Source organism: Plecotus auritus (genome assembly GCF_963455305.1).
Source record: "Plecotus auritus genome assembly, chromosome: 8".
NCBI classification, from domain to species: Eukaryota; Metazoa; Chordata; class Mammalia; order Chiroptera; family Vespertilionidae; genus Plecotus; species Plecotus auritus.
The window spans coordinates 25,630,362-25,654,989 of NC_137782.1; the positions used below are offsets into that span (position 1 = coordinate 25,630,362).

Genomic DNA, 24,628 nt, shown 5'->3' on the forward strand with positions numbered 1-24,628 from the left:
AGAAGCCTCATCTCCCCAGACAAGGCTCCTGGTTGGTTAGGTAACTTTCCATGCTGGCTCCTCCCCCAAACTGGGAGGTGTTTTGAAGCAAGGGTTATCTTCATTCCAAAACAATGCATGAACACCTACTCTGTGCCTGGCACTCTGGCTCATCTTTGTATGTTCTTGCCTGCACATAGTAGGTTCCCCTAATCTCTCTTTCTCCTTAGCATTTGGCAGCTGACAGCTCCCTTCTTAAAATGCTTTTTTATTTGACCTCTAGAACTCCTCTCTTGGTTCTGCTTCTGCTACCACTACTCAGTTTTTTGCTGGTTCCTCCTCATTCCCCTGCCCTCTATACCCTGAAAATGTCCCAGAGCTTTGTCCTTGAGCTGATTATCTGCATTTGCTTCCAAGGTGATCTCCTTCAGTCTCATAGTTTAAATATAAGCATCCTAACAGTATCTCCAGCCTGAAACACTCTCCTATCTTCAGTCATATATCCAACCACCAATTCAACAGCTCTACATGATGTCTACATAAGCATCTCAGACTTAAATTCCCAATTTCTTCTCCTAGACCTGCTCTCCAGATTATTAAAACCATTGGAATCACCCTTAATTCCAATCTGTCTCTCACACCTGATATCCATTAGCAAATCCCTTCAGCTCTACCTTCAAAGTGATTTCAGAACACCTCTCTCCTGTACTGCCAAGTGCCCATGCCACTGGAAACTATTGCCTGATTTACTGCAATAGCCTCCTAACTGCTCTCCGTGTTTCCTTCCCCTGCTCCCCCTAGTGACTAGTCCACATACAGCAGCCAGTGCTCTTTTAAAAGGCCAGGTCTTTTTTTTTTCTCATTGATTTTTATTTTAATTTTTTTTAATTTAATAAATCTTTATTGTTCAAATTATTAAATTGTTCCTCTTTTTTCCCCCCATAACTCCCCTCCACCTGGTTCCCACCCCACCCTCTGCCCTTACCTCCCCCGCACTGTCCTCATCCATAGGTGTACGATTTTTGTCCAGTCTCTTCCCGCACCCCCCACACCCCTTTCCCCCCGAGAATTGTCAGTCCACTCCCTTTCTATGTAAAAGGCCAGGTCTTTGCGGCTCAATCCCTAATGTGGGGCGTGCAGGAGGCAGCCCATAAATGATTTGATGTTTCTATTTCTCTCTCCCTTTCCCTTCCTCTCTGAAATCAATAAAATAAAATAAAAAATCCCAGCCAGCGTGGCTCAGTGGTTGAGCATCAACCTATGAACCAGGTCACAGTTCGATTTCCGGTCAGGACATATGCCGGGGTTGTGGGCTTGATCCCCAGTGCAGGGCGTGCATCATCATTGATGTTTTTTTCTCCCTCTCTGAAACCAATTATATATATATATATATATATATATATATATATATATATATATATATACACACACACACACACACACACACACAAATATATATATATATATATATATATTTGAAGGCCATGTCTCTTCTCCAAACCCAAATGGTTCCTTATCTCCTCGTGAGTCCAAGCCTTTAAAATGGCCTAAAAGATCCTCCATGAACTGCCCCTGCCCTCTGCCTCTGTGACCTCACCTGCTTCAAGACAGATATTCTGCTGTTCCTCCTGCCAGGAATGCTCTTCCCCTAAACACCCACATGGCTCGCTCCCTCACTTTCTTCAGATCTCAGCTCAAATGTCACCTTATCAGATCACCCCAAATAAAATATCAGCCCCTCCCCCTGCCCAGCCCTGATTATCCCCCAATCCTTCTCTCTCCACAGCACTTTCTCTAAGGACAAGGACATGTTCTGCTTATTGTCCTCTTCCTAGTATAGTGTTTCTGGTGTTTTGTAGACTCTTGGTAAATGTGTTAAATAAAGTGAATGAATATTCAAGGAGTAATTATTAATGCACACGTCAGGATGCTCCTCTTCTCAACTACAGAGTATTAATTCCTCAATCCACAATCTGAATCCATTTCCCAGGACACATCAAAGAAGGATGAGTTCTGTTAAGTGGCACTCACCAAAGGTCAAATGTCCCAATGAGGGATGTATATTAATGTTGGCCCTAATAGGTCTGAACAGAGTAATTTTTAACTTTAAGATTCATGTTTTGAGGAAGATACTGAGATGTAAATACTTAAAACTCATTCCTGCAAATCTGGAATGCCTAAGCTTCCATCCACATTTGGATTTCTTCAACAGGTTACTCAAACATTGGAACTTTCTTTTTCATCCTGACACCTCCTCCTCGTTACAACTTTGTCTGAAAGGAATATGCACCGTTCTTCTTTCTCTAGTGATTGTTCTGTTAATACACAGAACTAAGCAAATAACCAGACGACTGGTTTGAAAAACAAACCAAAAAGGATTTAGAGACTTGGGAACCATCTGAATTCAAGTAACATGTTAAGCCCATTTGCTCCATTACTCTCCAGTAAAAGGTGAAAAAACAAGAGCTGTGGAGCTGAGGGTGGGTGGTGGGTCCAATCAGCTCTAAAGGCCTAGATTAGTGGTTCTCAAAGTGTGGTCTGGGAATCTACTCTTTCAGAGGATCGGCGAGGCCAAAGCTATTTTCATTAAAAGTTAGGTGACATATGTAAAATTAACTATTTTTTCAAACTCTTTGTCTCACAGGTGGTTTACCAGGTCATGTGACAGGCACTGTCACAAGAGACTAAATGCAGAAGTAGACATGAGGATCTAGCTGTCTTCAATTAAGCCAAACATTACAGGGATTTGCAAAAATGTAAAACAATGCAACTCTGCTCACTAAATACTTTTTGTTTTGGAAAAGTTATTTTCCAATTTAGAATCTATATATATAAAAGCCTAATGTGCAAAGTGTCTCCTCAGGAGTTCAACCAACTGGGAGTTCGATTGCTTGCTATGATGTGTGCTGACCACCAAGGGACGGCGCAGAACGAAGGCAGGCCCTGGCCAGCAGCTGGTAGCCTGGGAGGCCCTGGCCGGCAGCCACTAGGGACTTTACCCGTGCATGAATTTCGTGCACTAGGCTTCTAATATTATTTATATGAACATAAATGGATTTATGGACTATCTTTAAAGTAATATATATTTAAAATTTCTAAAGTTTTAGTTTCTAATATGATAGTGATAAATATAACCCACATAAGCAAAAGCTCTTTGGGATCCTCAGTATGTAAGCACAAGAATCTTGAGACCTGAAAGTTCCAGAACTGCTGCCTCAGCTATATAAACAGTGCACCTTCTGTTAGCATTATCAGACCAGTACTTGTTACAGCCCCTAGTGCTGTGATGGAAGGCATTCTGCTGCCTTGCTTGATCCACAGCCTTCAGATACTACTCAATCCACACTAAACTAGTAACTAGCAACTGGCCTGGGGTCTCTCACTACTTAAGTTCGGGGCTTTTCCAGTAAATACCCTCCCCACTTCTCCCAAGTAGAAGTCCACCTATTTGTAAGCCCAGACTCCACTGTCATGAATAAACCCCACAGTGGGATGTTTTAGTAGAGTAAATCTTACTTTGTAATCTACACAAAACAAACTTTTTGTTAACATGGTGTTAAAATGGCTACACAAATTTTCACTTTATTTAATGGGCATGCTTAGGATGGTCTGAATTAAAAGTTAGGTGGCATATGTAAAATTCACTTTGGAACTACGTGAAAAAGATAGGGATTCATCCTCCAGCTGAAATTGAGGACAGATTTTTTTTTTTTTTTAACCAAACTTTAGAAGGCATTTTGGGATGATTGACCAGAAACACAGGATACGCACGTATAAAATTCTCTTAGGGGTTCCTGGGGTAGGAAGGCAGAGCAAAGAGATAATATCCATCCAAAGCATTTGAAACTGAAGTGTGAGATCTACATTACAAGTGACTGAAACATGCCATATACATTAAAATGTGAGATAGAGAAGACACATACTAGTTTCAAATATTACATCCCCTCGCTCCAAATGAAGCAGCCCACTCCAAGCTGCTTCTTCCATGAGAGACGTTATGTAACATGCCTCAGGATGGCCACCACCAGCAGGGTTTGCTTAGTGATGGCTAATGATTCTCTCAAACAACACAGGGCAGGCCAGCTAGTTTATTCATATTAAATCTAAACTCTGGATCTCTGGCTTAATAATAACATAAGAAACCTGTAAAGACAATAAATTTTGCATTAAATCAGAGATGGCTTAAATCAGTCATAGAAGTTCTAATATTCTGAGCTGGCAACTACTTCATAACAAATGTTCAGTCCAATTATAAAACCACATTTCATTTCCTTGGCCACAAAATCTTTCACAGATTTGAAAAACGCTTTTACCATATACCCACTGCTACCAGTCACGTAATTGTAGTTTCTTCATCCCCCAGGAACATAACTAAGTGAAAGGGCTTTTTCTTTGATCAGTTTGTAGATATGTGAGAACTCAAGAGAGTAAGTTTAAAGAATGAAGATGAACTGAGATGCCAAGTAAAGTTTTTATTGCAAGCACAGTGAGCAGGAGGTGTCTTCTCACACAAAGTGGCTGCCAGGTCTGCCATTTACTACATCTCTCTGACAGCCCTTCATTGGTTTAAAGCATATTAGTTGGTTCTTGCTATCAGGTGTACATCATTTCTGCCATGTGGGACATTTTCTTGGGAATATACAAGTAATATTCCATGTAGCCTGACAGGTCCTCAATGGTCACATCATCCACATAGACTCGAGCTTGCTCAGAACAGGAGCGCGGGGAGCCAGACAGAGTTCTGGTGTGAAGCGACTGAGAGTAGTCCTCAAGCGTGGATCTTCGTTCTGGGGCCAAGGGAGGGACATTCTGCAAGCCTGAAAAGGAATACACCTCCATATCATGCCACCTCTTACACTGGCACTCCTTGCCTAGGCATGCACATGGCTGGCCCTGGTTTAGCTTGGAAACAGATTGAAAGTCAGCGAGATCATTGGCCTTGAGACTTGCTTGGGAGACTTGAGTAGCATCAGAGGAGTCTTCCTTCTTACTCTCTGACGGCAGCCTTGGAACCGAAGTTCTCAAAGGCTCAACAACTGCCCCTGTGTGATTAGTATCGAGAGAAGTAGAGCATTCTCCTGCATTGAAGTCTTTAGGGGATGAAATTCCCAGCCCACTGCTGCCATCAGGAGAGTCAGTCTGGCCTTTGTGCTTGAGCTGGCTGTTGGAAGAAGATGCTATTGTACTGCAATGTATAAACTTTGGAGGATGAAGGACAGGAGACTTAGATCGTCGACGACGTTGGGTTCTCATTGCTCCTCGTGAAGATTTCCGTGTAGAGCTAAGAGGAAAAAAATGTACAAGATGTTGGGATACAGAGCTCTCCTAAACAAATTCTTTAGGACAGTTGGAAATCTGCCGCCTCTCAGAGTTATGAGTCTAGGTGGTCATAAGTTTCTCTCAAAGGGATGTGCCCACCTCCCTTTTAAGCTGCCTATGTCTCTGTGTCTCAAAAACGTCAACATCTCCATATTAGCCAGCTATAAAAACAGGAGAGGTAAAGGGTAGTTTTTACCTGCATTTCTTGAGCCAAACATTTAGTGCAGAACTCCCACCCTGTCCCAACCCTTGGCTCAGGAACCTGTGACCCAACGGGTTTGGAGAAGCATCCTGCATAGACAACTGTAGGGTGTAAAAACTAAATGTTTCTATGCCCTGAATTCAGCAGCTTCAATATCAATGTGAGGTTAATGCTACAAATGGCCATTATGCCATGATCTCTAAACAGAGCAGCAGGTTTAGGGTTCATTTCTATCACTGATTAACAGCTGACAGATTTAGACTCCTGAAGTTTTCAGATACTGGGACATATCAGATAAACTACATAACTTTTAAAAATATATTTAATAAACAAAAGAACCGAGCAAAGCAAAAAGGAGACAAAACTGCCAAGCAAGTTTGAAAACAGAGCCAAATAGAATTTTAAGAAATAAACTTTATATTTGAAAATAAACTAAACAGATGGGCTAAGCAGAATACATACAGTTAGGGAAAGAAATACTAAACTAGATGATATATTTAAATTATTTTTAACAGGGGTCAGCAAATTACAGCCCGTGGGCCAGCACTGAGAGCCACAGAGACCAGGCTGAGGTGTCCCCCTTTGCCCATTCTCCCCATCACTCTGCTGTCGGCAATCACTGGGCACTGAGAAGCAGAATCTCAGTTTGAGTGTCTGGCCTGTGCCAGGCTCTCTATGGAAGAAAGAAAGACATACTAGAATCTGAGTACCACTAGGGCAGAAAGTAAAACTGACCCTGGCATTGCCCCCAACCCAGCCATCCCATAAGTCTAGTCATTTCATCCTGAGACTCTCAGCAGCAGCAGAACACAAAGTGTGTCCACCAGCCAAGACAGCCCACATCAGGCAGGTAGGGCAGGAGTTTTCTCACTTATGTAAGTACCTACATAATATGCTCAGATCTCACCTCTCGCCTGCCAAAACTTAAAATATTTACTATTTGGCCCTTTACCAAAAACAAAAAGAAGTTTGCTGACCCCTGACCAAGAAGGCAGCACAGAGACATGGAGAGTTGGAAAAAAGTAACAGTTAAGAGATGTAAGACTAAGAAATCTGGAGTCTCTGAAAGACAACAGAGAAGGAAAGAGAGTGATTTTTAAAGAGATAACAGCTGGTAAATTTTTTTTAAAAAATATATTTTATTGATTTTTTACAGAGAGGAGGAGAGAGGGATAGAAAGTTAGAAACATCGATGAGAGAGACATCGATCAGCTGCCTCCTGCACGCCCCCTACTGGGGGTGTGCCCGCAACCCAGGTACATGCCCTTGACCGGAATCGAACCTGGGACCCTTCAGTCCGCAGGCCGACGCTCTATCCACTGAGCCAAACTGGTTAGGGCAAATTTTTTAAATTGATGAAAGAGAATCTACAGATATAGAAAGCACACTGAAGCAAATGATAGATACACTAGAGCAGGGGTGGGCAAACTTTTTGACTCGAGGGCCACAATGGGTTCTTAAACTGGACCGGAGGGCCGGAACAAAAGCATGGATGGAGTGTTTGTGTGAACTAATATAAATTCAAAGTAAAGGAGCGGAGGGGAGAGCAAGAGAACCCTCCGCTCTTTTGGCTCCGCGGGCCGGATAGAACAGCTGAACGGGCTGGATCCGGCCCGCGGGCTGTAGTTTGCCCACGGCTGCACTAGAGCAAACTATAGAATACCAAACCCAACAGGAACTGCTTAAGAACTGCCTGAGACTAGACAGATTATTTCCAAAAGAACAATTAGATGAAAAGAAGGCTTTTCAATGTCAACATGGAAGCCAGAAGACAAGTACTAAGAGAAAATAACTATCAATCTAGAACTATGATTTTAGGTATATATCAACTCAGGTTTATCTTCAAAGAACAAGAATTAAATAAAGCCATTTTCAGATAAATCAAAGCAAAATATATTTACCAATAGAACATGATGTCATACAAGTCCAGAGGCACCATTAAATTTTTTCTATATGGAGTTCTATAACACAGAGGCCCTATTTGCCAATAAGACCTTCACTAAAGGAACCTCAGAAGAAAGTACTTTAGGAAGAAAAGGTGATCCTATGGAAGGTGTGAGATGCAAGAATGGTAAGAGCAAACAAAATGTAAATGAGATAAATCTAAATAAATACTGTCTATTTAAATAATAATGAAGTTAAATAAAACCTAATTTTTAAGTCTAAAAAGTGATAGAACTAAAATATTGGGCAACTAGACCATGGAAGTCAGATCAGAGTAAATGGGTTTTAAGAAAAATGGTTAAAATACTAACTTTTGTCTTTGTTAAGGATGTATGGTAAAATTTCAAGGCTAACTACTAGAATAATATAAACGAAGTATACAATCTCCAAACCAATAGAAGGAAAAATAGTAGGGGGAAAAACAAACCCATTTCAAAAATTTTTTTTAAAGATGAGAAAAGGGGAAGGAAAAAAAAAGACAACTGATAATATAAAGGCATAAAGTAAAATCTATGTAAATGAGTTTAAGCAGTTAAAAATTATCAGATTAAATAAAACAAGTCATATGGATTTGTGAGACATACCTAAAATTTTAAAACACAGAATGATTGAAAATACTAGAAAAAGATACACTAGGCAAATACTAACTAAAAGACAACTATATTAGCTATATTAATTCCAGACAAAATAGACTTTAAGACAAAAGCTATTATGAGGGATTAAGAATGTCACTATATGATGTCTCAATTCACAAAGAAAACATTCTAAACTGTAATGAATGTAGACCGTATGAACGTACAAAATAGCCTCAGAATACATAAAGCAAAAATATAGAGCTTAAGGGGAAACCATACAAATGGATTCCCATAGAGGAGATTTCAACATACTTCTCAATAATTGATAGGTCAAGCTGACAAAAAAATTATTTAAAAAATTCAAAGAACACTATTTTAAATAGTAATTAAAAGCTTAGTTTAATGGACATATAGGGAACTCAAGAATGATTAGAGAAAACTCATTCTTCTCAAACAAACATAGAGCTGGAAACTAAGTTTATAGAAATTGACTATGCACCAAAATATACAGCAAATCTCAGCACATCCATAATTGGGAAGAATGGGTCTTCTGGGTTCCGTATCATACATAACCATTTCTGGATACATGGGAAAGAAAATCCAGTAATATTTTAAGGTATTGAGTTAAAAATCATCTGCAAGAGGCAGCTCTTACCCATGCCAACTGTCTTTAGATGCACATGTGGTTTTAGGTTTGGTATCATCTGCTGCTGTTCTGACTGATGCTCTGACACTTGGGCCTTCTCCAACAGACAGAGATGCTATGGACCTGAAGAAAAGAACAAAATTTACAGCTACAGAACTTACTGCTTTCACCAACCCAAACAAAACTCGTTTTCTTTCTAGTTTGAGTTTCTCAAAAATTATTCAGCTTTTAGTGCAAATTTTCCTTTGGAACCAAATTTAGAGGATCCCTAAAAAGCCCACTGTTGCAAAATCACAAGCCAAAGAATGATTCTTAAGTATAGCCAGCAGCAGGATAAAAATAGACTTTAGGCTGTTTATCTGGGGCAGATCAGGCCTTATGTCCAGGGAGAATGCTAATGACACTGACCACTTATTTTATGTGTGCAACCAGAGCTGGAAACTAAGTTTAGGAGCAAAAGCTTTAGGAGACTCAATCTAACTTGAAAATGAACACATATTCAAATATTATACAACTTTTAGAAAAATGTTCTAATTTTTACAACTAAAAAACTTAAATATTTACTGAGTTAAATCTTGGCAGTTTGAAATTACACAAGTAATATGCGTTTCCAGCAAAGAAGATGAAAACATTTAAAAGAGAGAAAAAATAATTATCTATAATCTCACAACCTGGAGACTAGCAACATTAACATTTTAGTATGAATCCTTTCAGACCTTTTCAACACACACACACACACACACATACACACACACACACACACACACACACACACACACACACACACACGGCTCCTACCTCACATGTTGTGGTACTGATAAAAACCCTTTAGAAATATAAAACCTACTAAAGTAAAATAAAAAGATGTCCACTGAAATATAATTAAAAATAAAAAGTAATTGGGAATAACTTAAATGTCTAATAAACAGAAAATACTCCATTATATGAATTATGGCAGATGTATACAATGGAATATTAGAAATGTATTAAAAATTAAGTGTATAAAGACCTTTTAATAACACAAGAGAATGTTTATAATATTAAGAGGAAACAGCATGGATAAGCACCTATAATGATCTCAACTGTGTACTAAAAGTATATGGTGTTATATATAGTCTACATATTAAGAGTGATTATGGTGAAATGTGATGTTTACTTCCTTTTTTATTTTTGTGAATTGTGTCTACAATAAGCATGTATTATTTTATAGTCAGATAAAAAGGATTATGTTGTTTTATAATAAATATATAGAGATTTATCTTGATAAGACAAATACCATTAGAAATCAAAACCTGCTTAACAGGATCATGCTAAATTCCAGGCAAGGCTTGGTTAGTTTATGAGTCAATACCTCAGATGTCTCATTTGTAAGTCAGCAACAATATGAAACAACTAGAGATGTAGGATACATTATACAAGTCTTACTCTGCTTACTCATGGTAATGACTCACCCCTTCTACTTTTATTTGTTCAGTTTTCTCAAATGCTCTTCACTGCTACTTCTCTTTCTATAATTGTACTCAAAGCAGATCATATGCTACAAATATATATTTGGTCATATATTATACAGATATTTTGAAAAGTTAATGTTCAAGTAATTTTTTTAAAAATATATATTATTGATATATTACAGAGAGGAAGGGAGAGGGATAGAGAGTTAGAAACATCGATGAGAGAGAAACATCGATCAGTTGCCTCCTGTACACCTCCTACTGGGGATGTGCCCGCAACCAAGGTATGTGCCCGCAATCAAGGTACGTGCCCGCAATCAAGGTACGTGCCCGCAATCAAGGTACGTGCCCGCAATCAAGGTACGTGCCCTTGACCGGAATCAAACCTGGGACCTTTCAGTCCGCAGGCTGACGCTCTATCCACTGAGCCAAACCGGTTTCGGCTTCAAGTAATTTTTAAGAGTACTGAAACAGCTTAATTTTATGTTCCAAATTTTTTTTTAATGTATTTTTATTGATTTCAGAGAGGAAGGGAGAAGGAGAGAGAGAACCATCAATGATGAGAGAGAATCACTGATCAGCTGCCTCCTGCACATCCCCTACTGGGGATGGAGCCTGCAACCTGGGCATGTGCCCTTGACCGGAATCGAACCTGGGACCCTTCAGTCTATAGGCCAGCGCTCTATCAACTGAGCCAAATCAGCTAGAACCCAACTTCTTAAAATACCAGGAAAAGAATCTGTATATCAAGAGTTATTTATAAAATGTATATACTAAGAAATTTATATGTGTACATGTATATATGCAGCATTCCTAGTATTTTCCTGTTTAAACATTTTTTTTCTGTACCCCAAATCATGAAGGCCTACACTATGACCACAATCTGGAACTGTTTCTCCGCTGTTTCCATTTCCCAAAAAGGCTTATAAAGTGCCAATCAACTTTCATGGCAAAATGACCACAATACTGAAAAAAACCAATGGGAAGAGATACTTATTTAAAGTATCATGGAAGCAAATGTGAGCACCTGTAACAGCTATTACACAATTAGTATATTTAGCATAAATCAGTCTATTAGTATAAATCTCATTTGGTAGGCCAAAATAGTGTTAGCAATAAGCAGACATCTATAACATCTATTTAATTTCTACTATTGTTGGAACATAAAATTAAGTTGCATGCATTTCTTCAAGTTGTCTTCAAGGTATCATATAAAGGAATGGTTTAAGAGCACAGGTTCTGGAGACAAACTGTCTCGGGGTTTCTTACCGATGTGACCTTTAACAAGTAGCTTAATTCATCTGTGGCTTGTCTGTAAACTGGAATAACAGTAATAACTATCTTTTAGGTTGGTAGTGAGGACTAAATAATGTATATAAAGTATTTAGGCCAGTGTCCAAGACATAGTGAGTAAAATTTTTAGTGATTATTATTATTACTTGTTGTGGAGTTTTCTACTCTGAGTTTCCAGTGTTTGGTTTCCATTCATGAAAAGAAATATTCTTATATCCATTAAAAATCTGAGATTTCTTCTGGCCTGGGGCAAAGAATGGGAATGAGAATACTGTACAAAACATTTTGCAAAGGGTAAAATTTTAACATTCAGACAGCAGCTGGTCTGTAGGTACTCTAATTAGTTTGGCCAAAGGGCCCAAGATTATTGATCTCTGTGACAGAACCCTAATGAATAGGTTTCCATAGTGATAGTCTCAGCAATAGAGCCCATGAAATTGACAATGTCTGCAGAGATTTCTATTGAGGTAATTCACTTTTAGTGAAAAATACTGTGAATCCCTAGACATATATGAGAAAATCTTTAATGGGACATCACTTGATAATGTTTGGTTAAAAAGAGAGGGGGAAAGCCCTCCACAAAAGTTAAGGAAAATCAAACCACGGAACCTTGGAGTACAAATGAACTACCACTTTTCAAAATTTAACAAAGAATTTCTTTTACAAGAAATACAATGCTGTGCAGATTTGGTAGAGTGCCACATTATTAACATTTATATCTTCTACAAATAATGAGAAATTTTAGTAGAGAAAAAGGCTATGTAAGTCTAGTGAACAATTCCCAAATAATATATTATATATTTAATTACCCTGATGCATCCACTCTTAATTTCTTGAAAGCAGTTTGTAGACTCTCCTCCTCTCCATCCTTGGCTTCGGATTTCATTGTGAAACTTTTTACACTACTATGATGTTCCCGCTAATACTAAAAAAGAAAATCAAAATAAAATGAGCACAGTGACAACAGGTGGGTTCAAAAGTATATATTTTGTTAAAATCTTTATTCCTGATACTATTACTGTTTGTTAGAGGAGAGGGTAACAAATTTCTATTTCTAAAAAGAAGTTTCAGTATAGATGATTTCTTGCATTTATTAAGATAGAATTTAAAATGCCCAAATACTTGATGTCAATATCCTATTACAGTTTTGGAAACAATATCACCTAAAATCTCTGTTTAAATATACTTTTTTAAAGGGGGAAAAATCTCTCCATTTGTAGAGGTCTAGAAACCTATAGACAAAATGATTTTTGCATCAGAAATAAAAGGGAAAAGCCCAACAAATAGCATTCTGATTCTTTAAAATGCTACTATTTATCTAGTCTAACCCTAAAAATTCTAGTTAAGTGTAACTTCATGATACATGGCAGCATTTCTCCAAAGCAATCCTGACCTGAATATCATTATTCATATCTAGATATCAAAGCAGAATTACAAACATGTTTAATGATTACTGATTATTCCACAGTCAACCTATAAGGTTGATACCTTCACTTGTTTTTTTAATAGCTTTGAATATTTTATTATAAGAGATAAAAAATAAATGAATTATACTTACAATTCAAAAAAATATAAAGAACAAACTTAGCCCCCCCCCCCCCCGCCCAAAATAAGTAGGAAGAAAAAAGAGAAATTACTGTTCTATAGATGAACATTTAAGTGATGGTCCAATTTTTTTAAAAGCCAAGAAATAAATAACCAAGTTTTTTTCCCCCACCCTGATTATTACATTTAAAACAAAGAAAAGGGAACGGGGGACCAACCAAAGCAACAAGAAACATAACTCAAGTATGTTAATAAATGCTTTGAATCTAGTTTCCCAATTATTCTTTCACTTGGTAAAAGATACTAGTTATTTTTTCAACTAGTATCTATAATATCACAGAGAATCTGAAAAACATTAAAACAAACAAAAAAAACAGAAGATGGGGAATTTTTGAAGCAAAGGATTCACTCTACCTCTTCTTTATTCCTAACCTGCTTGCTACCCCTTCCCCTCCCCCCACCCCCTCAGGGACTCCCAGAGAGCAGTGCCTCTCTGTAGAGCCCTGGATCCTCTGATTCCCTCTCTGCTCATTTCTCAGGGGTGGGCTTGATGCATTGTGAGACCTCTAATATTCCAAAGGTCAGAGTGTGTTGTAATATGTTAGATATAACGTGACCATGTAGTACCAATGAAGCAAGGAATCAAGACTACTTGTTTCCTTTATTTATTTACGCATAGAGGAAGATATTTTAGTCAGCTTTCTTCCGGGAATGAAACATTGAACACTGAAAATAGTCTCAAAAGAACTCAGCTAGCTTTCACCTCAACTTCTTAAGGCAAAAAACTTAAATACATTCCCACATATATTTTGCTGGTTTATTTAACCAGTGTATGAACATTATCAATTCTATACTTCACTGGTTTCTAATCTTCTGGATGTAGAGGAGGATCCTCCCCGCCACACACATACACACACAATAATGTCCTACATACCTAGGGAGAGGGGTGAGCAAAGATCACATTTTAATAATTTTAAAGCCCAAGTTTGACTTATACTTTTCCTCAATTACTTTATAACCAGTCAGTCAAATGCTCACTCAGACTAGTGGCCTTTATAGAGTTAAATCATCTAAGCCGAGTCTCCCCAATCCTGCAGACCCCACACTAACCCTCTTCCGCCTCTCTGGAAATCAGTACATCACATCTAAATATACATTGCTGTATTCTATAGGCAGAAATTCTCTCCTTCCACAAATTCAGAATTCTTACCATGGGCGTCAGCACTAGGCTGGATGCTAAGGATGTACGGGCGGGACTTGACACACAACGAGATTCCAGCCCTAAAACTGTTAAGAAGCTCTATATCCAAATATGTAACTTTTAATTATACAGCACTAATTTAATAGCACTGCAGGTGACCTGTAAAATCTGGACCTTAATACAAATTTAGTTAACATTCTTGTTGACATACTAAAAGTTAAAAACCAAAACAGACCAAAATAAAAACTGGCTACAGACTAAAAGTTTAGGAACCAAGTTCCATCTCAATTATTTTCAGACTTCGGCATTTTTTATTACTCACCTTTTCTCTCGGTTATATTAACACTGAACAAAGACAAGTGTTCAGCACGATCTTAAGAGCTAAATCAGAGTCAGTTTGTAATTTACAAAAGGCTTCTTATGCTCAGTATTCCTACCTTCCTATTCACTCAAATCAAGAGCTCTAGGACAAACTTCGGGAAACACAATTGGTCTGCCCCTCTTCATTAACATTAAACTTGTGGGAGACTTTCTAGCCGTTTCCACAGCGCTGATTTCTTGAACTTGAACTATCTCCCAGAAGATCAAACTTTTAAAGGCCTATTAGAAGTTACTTTGCATTGTTTTAAGTCAAATCACACAGGGCAATTTATGCCTCCGATTTCCCCCAACCTTTCAAAAACGACAAGCAAAATGCTTCTTAAGTTCCTCCATCAAAATTTCTGGTTTTCTCTGACTTTCAACGAATAGCATGTATCACAATCTTATTTATATCTTGCCGTTTTAACCAAGACCTCTTTCAACCTCGAGCCTAGGAGAGACCTGGGAAAGAATAAACGATCCGCGCGTAAGCGCGTCATCACAATGTTAAAGCTTTAGGAACCTTCCCAGCCCCCCCGGAAGCCAGGAGTCCGGGAAAGAAAGCCCTGTCCCGCGAGTCTCTAAGTCGTCAAGACTAGGTTGAAACAATCGGCCCCCCGAGATGAAACACATTCACACCACTCTCTACACACACACTTAAACCCCATAAACACACTCTTCTTGCTAGAGCCAAAGCACAATATTGTTCTTTTCACCCAGAACCTGGAGTGGTCGCAGTTAAGAAGGATCAGGAGAAAAGGTCAGAGCCCTGCGGGGCTCGGAGAGTGGGGAGTTGTCCAGGAACCCCCAGGTCTGGCCGCCTGGGGTCTCCAGCTGGGAGGCTGCCCCTCCAGGATACTCCCCCTTCCAGAATGAGAGATTTCAGTTGGGCGAAGGCGCCAGGGATGCAGGAGGATGCAAAGAGGCAGCCAACGAGACTGGGGCTTAGAAACGAGCGGGAAAGGGCGGGAAGGGGCAAAGGGCGGCCGAGGAGGGTGAAAAGGGGAAGCTACGGCCCAGCGGGAGAAGGCGGAGGAGCAAGACGGGGCAGGGGCAACAAGAGGACAGGAAGGCGGGAAGGGGCGAGAGAGCGGAGCTCGGCAGGGCCAGGCCGCAGCAGCCGAGGAGGTGACGAAGAGGCCCAAGCCCGGCCCGGCCCCGCAGTCAGCGCCCGGGCGCGACGCGACAGGAGGCGGACGGGCCCAAGAAAATCGCCCGCGGCCAGGTTGGGCCAGGGGGCCGAGGGGCGGTGCCGCGCAACCCCTCCCTGTCAGGACTCTCACCTTCTCGCACTCCGGTTACCCAGGCCGGTGGGTTCAGATAGTCCGTCCCGGATGGCGGAGCCTGACTGACCCGGATCCAAACCCGCGGAGGGGGCGGCCCGCGCCTCCGAGTCGCACTGCGCCTGCGTCACTCGGCACGCGCCCCGCCCTCTGTTTATGCTCCTCCCGCCTCCGTGACTCGGCAGCGCGGCAGGAGGCGACTGCGCAGGTGCGGAGCGGCGGCCGCGCCTCTCCGACGCCTCGCCACCGCCCTCTCGGAAGCACGTGCGCTTGCGTCATTTCCTGTTATTCTCTTTGCTCCCTCCTCCGTGCGCCGCGCGTTCGCTCTGGACCGGCTTGTGGGGCGCGTCTACTTCCTCCTCCCTCGGGCGCGTGAGTAGGTGCTGTTCTTCCCAGTCGCGAAGCATCCTCCACTTCGCGGGGCTCACTGTACTCCAAGGCAGCGGAATTCCTTGGGGTGAGGCCAGGGTGGGAGTCTTCACGGCTACGGAGCCCCTCTGAGCGCTTATCCCGTCTCCTCGGTGTTAGAATCTGGACCGCCTGCAACATCTCCAGGGCTCGGACAGCAGCCTTCGCCTCCTGGGGGTCTTTCAGGGCCTGCGGAGAAGCGAGGCGGTATCAAACGGGGCCAAGGCCATCAATTGAGACCGGAATTGACATTGAAAAGGCCCTTCCCTTTAGTGCTCCTGTTGTTTGACTTGAACAACTGCTTTTACCTCTCTCTGCCTCAGTTTCTCCATCTGTTAAGTGAAGAATCTTAGCCAATTTCATTTTTCTCAAGCATGGACTGACTCCTTTAAGAACCTGTTGAGAAATAATTTCGAAGAGAAATGCACTAAACGTTTAGAAAAACTTTAGGCAGTCCACCTAAGTAGGCGATTTTTAGGGATTTTTCCATTTTTATGATTCTGATGGTTGCTCTGACGGCAGGCGGGGAAGTGGTGAGCTGGGCAACAGCTGGAAACCCCTCCATCACTGGGACTGATTCTGCTGATCCAGGTGTGTCTCTCCTCACTCATCATGCCCCAGCTCCACATCTCCACTTCTCTAAGCTTTGTGGGAAAGCATGGCTTTCCTCAATAGAATTGGGTAGAGTTGGTTTCGGCTCACCTAGGGTGGGAGTTGTTGCCTGAACCCAAACTGGACCCTCTTACCTCCATTCCCCAATACTTAGATGTAGTCACCTAACTAGACAGGCTGCTGAAAATAGTTCAGTACATCCAACTTAAGTACAGCCAGACCTTGGAATGCCTGACCCACGTCTGGGAGTGGAATCTACAGGCTATTGTATAAGGTTGTCAAACATAAAGCATGTAATGCGGCCTGGATAAAACGTTAAAAATTATCCTGTTTAGACCAGAGGCTCAACCGATAGGACATGAAAGAATAACCAGCTGTTCATGGTAAAGTTCCAACATAAAACCTAATGATGGTAATAATAATGGCTGCCCTCTGCTGTGCAGCAGCTGTGTACATGTTCTCTCATTTAATATCCTGTGGTTTTACACATGTTACAGATGAGGAATACTGGGACTCTGAGAGATTAGAGAACTTGTTCTTGCTCCCCTTGTCCTGTGTCACACAGTGCTAGTAAGTGACTGGGATTTAATCTCTTTAACACCTGTCTATCAACATCTCTTAGAAAAGTGTAGAAAAGGAAAATATGATACTTTTTTTTTCATCAGAAGTTGCTAAGTGACCTGCATCAAGACCAAATATGTGTTTTAAACTATCATTTCAAAATATTTCTTCAGATAAAACACATCCTTGGGGGCAAAGACTATCTAGATTAATTAATTCCTGGAGGTTAGTAAGTGCTAAATATAATTTTGGTGAATTCTTCAGTTTACCGTACTTCTACCCATTATGGCATCAAATACTAAAGCCCAAAATATTTTAAAGTGCTTCATGTAAGCATATCTCCATCATGAAGTCAGATGTTTTTTGAGAATGTGGTTTATTACTCAGGGAGTATTTGGAAGGCAGGATTCCCTTGGGAGATCAGTAGGTGGCACCATTCACCAAAGGGAAATCCAGGAAGCCAGCAGGTTTGGGCAGAGAGTTTAGTTTTGGACACAAGGAATTTGAAGTGCAAATGAAAGTAGGAATTGGGTTAGGAAGGGTCTTAAAGGCCATGCCAAGGGATTTATTCTGAGAACCATGGAGGCTGTGGATGAGAAGAGAAAGGACCATGTTATTTTAGAAAGATTACTCTGGTTTCCACCTGGATGGCACAGTGATCCAGGCCTGAAATGGCAGTGCTCCCAAGAGCAGGTGACAGTAGGAATGGCAAACAAGTTAACAGATTGAAACTTGTATAGATCAGGCTTTGGTGAGAGATTGTGTACAGAAGGAGCAGTGGGAGAAAGTGGGCTGACAATTTGCTTTCTAGTTTGAGCAACTGAATGGGTATTGTTGCCTATTTCTCATGTAACTACTGAACTTAGCTGACAGGGAGCAGATGAAAAACAACATATAATTTTTATATATAATTTTATATACAATTTTTATATATAAATTTATATATGTATATAATTTTTCATTGATTTCAGAGAGAAGAAGGGAGAGAGAGAGAGATAGAAACATCAATGATGAGAGAGAAATCAATGATGAGGGAGAATCATTAATCAGCTGCTTCCTGCTTGCCCCCTACTGGAGATCTAATCAGAAACCCAGGATGTGCCCTGACCCAGAATCAAACCATGACCTCCTGGTTCAGAGGTTGGTGCTCAACTATTGAGCCACACTGGCTGGGCAGAACAACATTAAAATGGAAAATAATAGTAAAAGATAGTACTTTTGTAGCTCTTACTGTGTGTCATTCTAATCCTCACAACAATCCTATGAGATTACTAGTAGAGTTATCTTCCAAATGAGGAAACTGAAGTAAAGTAACTTGCCTGAGATTACAGAGCTAGTAAGCAGTGGAGCTAGAACTGGAAGCAAGGCAGTCCTGCATGGCTCATACTAGGAATGAGCCTGCAACCCAGACATGTGCCCTGACCGGGAATTGCACTGGTGACCTCTTGGTGCATGGGTAGATGCTAAACCACTGAGCCATATGTATGGCCAGGTGCCCATACATTTCTTGTGTCTCCAATTGGATTCTAAGCTTCTGGAGGGCAAGAATTATCTGTTACATTTTTCTCAACTTTCCCTCCCTCAGCTTCTGTTCTCTCGGTGTAGGTTAAATGCCCCCACACCGTGTGCATCCATAGCACTTCACACTTCCTCCATCATATCAGGGCCTGCATCTTGTGTCCCTGGTACCTGGCACAGGGTCTGCCACCATATGTATTGAATGAGTGAGTGAGTCCATCATCTCGGCAAATAATTATAGTTGCCTATTAGCTTTTTAGAACCATAACTGAGATCTCTTGACTCCTTTGACAGTGATTTTAGCAGCAGGGCCTTTTACTATAACATTCTCTTTTTGGGGGGACAAATAGTGAAAGTTGGGGAAGAGATTAACTGCACTTAACTGGCATTCTCTACATAGCCCCAAAGCTATCTGCTATTTGATAGTTGCCTTTCTGAAATGTTGGGTCACAAAGTGGGGAATGAATGAGGACTTTGGAATGCCTTGATAAATGACTTGGCCATATCCCTCTGCAGTGGTTTGGATTAAATCTGCAGCAACTTCAGTCCTAGTCTCAGAGCTCCAGGAGGAATGGGAGGCATTTCGTGGTAGTTACTGACCACCTGCAGCGGGAGCCCAAGGATTACAGATTCTCTTTCCTTCATTGTGATAAGGCCCTTTACAGTGAGTTTTCAAAACTTAAAGACCCAGGGTCTTGCCTTCTCTCAAATGTTCATTCATTTGAACTTTAATCTGTATGATGACATCAGGAAGGTGTTAAGGCCAAAATATAGAATCTAGCAGTAAAGCTCCAGAAGAAAATGTGTAAATGGTGAGGACTGGAAGGGAGTGTTGAGCAGGGCTCCAGGGATGCTGGTAACATTCTCTTTCTTGATCTGATGTTGCTCATAGTGTGTTCAGTTCACAAGCTGTACACATTGAATATGCACCTTTTCTGTGTGTATGTTAAATTTCAATTAAAAGTGAAAAGCTTAAAACAAATCTTCGTGTGTATGCCACAGATATGTATTAGATTAGGGTGAGCTGTTCTTTTTACCCCTTTAGTTCTTGACCTAAACTCCAGGTTAAGAACCACTGAGCCACTCGGCTGGACAAAATTAACTAATGTTTATAAGTCTTTTATAATTTGTAAAATGTATGCACACACGATTGCTTTGACCCTTAAAACAATTAGGAGTTTAGTATGTTTATCTCCATTTTACAGCTGAAGCCCAGAGAGGTGAAGCCACTTCCTGAACTGAGGAGTGACAGATTCAGATCTCAAATCCCTGCTCTTCCCAAAGCATGATGCCTTCAGCAAAGGAGAGCCAGAAGGATGAGAATTATTTGGGGAGATGAATACCAGCTTTGGTTGAAGGAATAAGAACCGAAGAGAAGTTAAAGGAGTTGAAACCACAGGTAGGAGTGCTTCAGCAGGGCAAGCATGTTAGGCCCATGGTTATAAGAGCCTGTGTGTCTGGACCTGCTCCTGTTACTTTGGGGTGCTCCTGTTACTGTGTGGCTGGGCTCCCACTCGCTTTCTCCTGGGCCACCCACTGTGCTGGTTGGCTCTTGGACAAGTCACTGCACTCTCTGAGTCTCAGTTTCCCCATTTGTAAGAGGGAAATAACTATCCCTCTCTGCCAACTTAGGAGGATTGCTTCGAGGATCTGATGAGGTGGTGCATATGAAGCTGCCTTGAGAACTTCAAAGTGTGTGGCATGAGGAACCCCTGAAACCAAGTTTACTTATCCCAGGAGAGGGAAGGCAGGACTCCAATGAGGGCTTCTTTCCTTTTCTACTTCGTATTTTTATCTTTATTATTTTACAATGTCCGTGTTGTAAAATGATACAAGTGATGCTGAAATATTTCAGGTAGAAATGGAAAATTCCATATGCTACCTGCCTGAAGCCCTCCATCCTGCTGCACAGATAGATCACCAGTGTTTGTGGATTAGTACACCTCCTTCCAGGCTTTAAAAAAAATTATACACACACACACACACACACACACACACACACACCGCCCTGGCTGGATGGCTCAGTTGGTTGGAGGGTCGCCCCATACACTAAAAAGGTTGTGGGTTCAATTCCCGGTCAGGGCACATAGCTAGGTTGAAGGTTTGATCCCCAGTCAGGGCACATGCAGGAGGCAACTGATTGATGTTTCTCTCTCACATTGATATCTCACTCTCTCTCAAAATAAAAAATCAATAAAAACATCCTCAAGTGAGGATTTAAAAAATATATATGTGTATATATATTAGTATCGACATATATATATTTTTCGATACACATGCACCTGCTCATACAACTTAATTCTTTAGATTTCACAAAAATGTCCTCACATTGTTCAGCACCATCCCTTCTCTCCCCCTCCACCCTTAACAGTTTTATCTTGAAGGGCTCTCTATATCAGAGCTATTTAATATTTTCTGTATATGGGCATGTATATAGTCTAGGAACAGATGTCATTTGGATCATTACTCATTTTTTTAAATGTTATCTATGATGCTGCATGAAAATGCTTGTCAAACAAGTTTCTACTTTTATACATGTATTTTGAAGTAAAGTTGCTGGTGACACAAATTTTAATATTTGATAGATATATCAAATGCCAGATTCCACTCACACCAGTGGTGTTTGGGGTAGACATTTGACAGTGTCTGGGGATATATTTACTTGTCACTAAACATCTTAAAATAAACAAGACAGTCACCCCACAACAAAGAATTGTGTTAGTAATGCTGGAGTTGGCACACCCTGCCTACACCCTTGCCAGTGCTGGATATTGCCATTCTTTTTAAACTTACCAATCTGGCCATTTGAAAAATGATACCTTATATTCCTTTTACCTCTTCTGGAGAATAGACTTACTTTTACTTCTTACTTTATATATATTATTTACATTTGTTATAATGAACATGTATTATTTTTGTTTTGTTTTTGAAAAACCATTAAAAATTTTTTTAAATCTACGTCTTTGATTATCACTATGCAGTCTGTTCTTAAGATTTAATTATCTACATGCCTGCTGGTTTTTCCCTGATAAGGTATAGAAAATAATCCTCAGTATAGGCCTTAAGAAGTCATCAGAACTTCAGGTTTACGTCTCCATCTTCCAGCCTTCAGAATTGCTCTATTGCCCTTACAAAGCACGTTCTCCCAGTGGACACCCAGACCCAGGAACCACCTCCGAGAATCATCATCACAGCCCAGAGAGACTCCTGACGACAGACCACAACTCCAAAAAAAATGTTTCTTGCACTGGCCCACAACACCCACCTTGGACTCATCTCCCAAACACCAGAAAGAAATCCTCATTCTCATTTCTCTCTGTGAAACTTATGGTCTATTTACCCTGTGAATTTCCCAGGCTGGCACAGCTGAGCCAAGCCCCTGGGGCTTCTGCAGAGGCCAGAGCTGCTGGCATAGGCTCAGGTGCAGCGTGAATACATTTGAACTCCCTCCAATATGTCCTATCAAGTGAAAAAAAGGTGGAGCCCGGTCCTGAGCCCTGCCCAACATGGCAAAGATTCCTGGAGAAGTGCCCCCCTCCTTTCATTTGGCTCAGAGCCAGCCAGAGCCAGTCTGGAGGAAGTGTCCATGGAGGACTTATCAGTAATAACTGGATACTCCCAAGAAAATGTCCCATGTGGCCAGAGTGGCATGGGCTTGCCTGCAGCCTTTGCAGATCACCAAGTAGCAGATTCTCAAGTGGGCATACAGCTCCTGCCCTGGTCCCAGGAGCAGGACTTCTGCGTTGGATCTGTGCTATGGTTTTCCAGCATGCAAAGGCATATGTGGAGGCTGCCTGCCTGGTCTAGTGGCTCTCCACTCTAGAATGCACACAAATCACGGCAATGGAATGGAGTGTACAATCTGTGAGGCCATGAATGCCTGCGATAATCCCTGCACTGCTGATTTAGTGAAAGAGAAAGCAGTAAGGGGTTCACAGTGGGAAGGGAAGGGAATGATAGAAGGATCTAAGAACACCAGTCTGCAAGTCAGGGCCTGAGTTCTGCTCCTGCCTGGCTGTGTACCCTGGGACATAAATCACTTTACTACTTGGGGCCTCAACTTCCTTGCTAACTGGTAATTGGAAACATTCCCTCTGTTTTTCAACTTGCATGTTTCTCAAAAACATTACCAATTATATAAAGCTAGCTACAATGGTATAGAGATTTAAAATAGTGTTTAGAAACAATCCACTTCCTATTTGTTAGTTTTTCCTACTCAAAAGTAATAGATGCTCAGAACAGGAGAAAAAAGAAGATACAGCCAAACGAAAAGTAATTCATAGAGAACACCCATAATTCCACCCACTCAGAAACCATGCTGTTGATATCTTACTGGGATCTGTTAAGATAAGCAGTTCTTAATTGGTGGATGGGTGGACTTTGGTGGGAGAGAGCTCCTGGTTTATTTAACAAACCCATTTTCATTGGCCATTTGGGATACTTTGTTTTGCCATTACAAAAAATGTGCAAATATAAGCTGGATGAAAAGGAATTAGAACCTGAGAAAACAAAAATGGATAGTTTGAACACCTGACAGAAATGCTTTAAAGAGCACAAAAAGATGCCTAATCTACAGTGCACAAAAATTACCAGTGAGAGACAAGGGCTTAATGGGCATGTCAGCTGTTTATATTTAAGTAAACATACTTACTGGGCAGATGCTATAGTATGCTATGAACTATAGTATAGTATAATATGAACTCCACAGGTAGCTCAGCCACTGACCTCACCGAGCTTTTAAACTAGTAGAGACCAACACAGAAATTGTGCATGAACAATAGTTTGTGTCTAACCAAACTGCCTTCATGACTGATTGGCACAGTAAACGGTAACCTCCCTCCCCCTAACTTCCTGTGATTGGCCCCAGAAATTCATAAAGCAAGTCTGTCTGTTCAACCTGCACATCTTTACATCTTCAAGTGAAGCACCCAGTTGTCTGTGCTGTCCTTCCCTGGCAGGAAGGGCCTGCAAGCTCCCTGTTGATTCATTACACTGTGCACGTGCCCAGACCTTCCAACAAAGTATCCGTGAACAGATGGCCACAGCATGGGGACAGTGAGGCCCAGACCTTTGAGGACAGACTATGCTGGTAACACTTGAAAGGGTTCTACAGCTTCAAGAGGTGGGTGGGGAGGGAGAATAGATGAGCCAGTCCTGATTGGAGGACCTGGTCTGCTGTCCTCCCAGAAAGAGCCTGTGTGCCTTAGATCAACACCTCATACTAAGCTGTGTGCTAATCTTCAGGGGTCTTGTTAGTCTGTGGATTCTGATGCAGTAGGTCTAGGGTAGGGACTGAAATTCTGCATTTCTTACCAGTTCCCAGTGATGTGCTGATTATTTATTTCTCACCCAAGGATATTCTTTCCATTGATTTTCAGAGTGGAAGGGAGGGAGGGGGAGGAGGAGGGAGAAAAACATTGATATGACAGACACATCTATTGGTTGCCTTCTGCATGTGCCCCTGGGGCATGAACCCACAACTGAAGTTTGTGCCCTTGACCAGGAATTGAACCCATTGACCCTTGGGTCTGAGGGCCAACACTCTAACCATTGAGCAAAACTGGCCAGGGCAATGTGCTGATACTTTAGACCACACTTGGAGTAGCAGAGCCTTAGGGATTGGTATCACAATCCCTTGGGGTGCTTTAAAAATACGAAAAGTTTGGTTCATCCAAACATACTGATTAAGGATCTTCTGGTCCATTTATTCAGTAGGTCTCCACCCAGGCTG

The 24,628-nt window shown here is 41.2% G+C and overlaps 2 protein-coding genes across 5 annotated transcripts in view; one reads left to right on the plus strand and one right to left on the minus strand.

Moving 5' to 3' along the window:
- Positions 1 to 3,526: 3,526 nt before the first annotated feature.
- OSER1 (oxidative stress responsive serine rich 1) lies at positions 3,527 to 15,932 on the minus strand. The gene is made up of 4 exons (XM_080686910.1): positions 15,799 to 15,932; positions 12,219 to 12,334; positions 8,675 to 8,788; positions 3,527 to 5,260 (listed from the first exon to the last, which is right to left on the minus strand). Exons 2-4 carry the CDS (start codon positions 12,293 to 12,295, stop codon positions 4,573 to 4,575), a joined length of 879 nt encoding a protein of 292 aa, XP_080543036.1. The 5' UTR covers positions 12,296 to 12,334; positions 15,799 to 15,932; the 3' UTR covers positions 3,527 to 4,572.
- Positions 15,933 to 16,060: 128 nt separating this feature from the next.
- GDAP1L1 (ganglioside induced differentiation associated protein 1 like 1) overlaps positions 16,061 to 24,628 on the plus strand; it is a 36,696-nt gene continuing 28,128 nt past the window's right edge. For 3 of the 4 annotated variants that reach the window (XR_013961572.1, XR_013961573.1, XM_080686907.1), the window contains exons 1-2: positions 16,061 to 16,797; positions 20,103 to 20,296. The gene's annotated coding sequence lies outside the window, so the exon portion shown is untranslated. The remainder of the gene's footprint in view (positions 16,798 to 20,102; positions 20,297 to 24,628) is intronic. The other variant, XM_080686908.1, reaches the window with a different exon arrangement.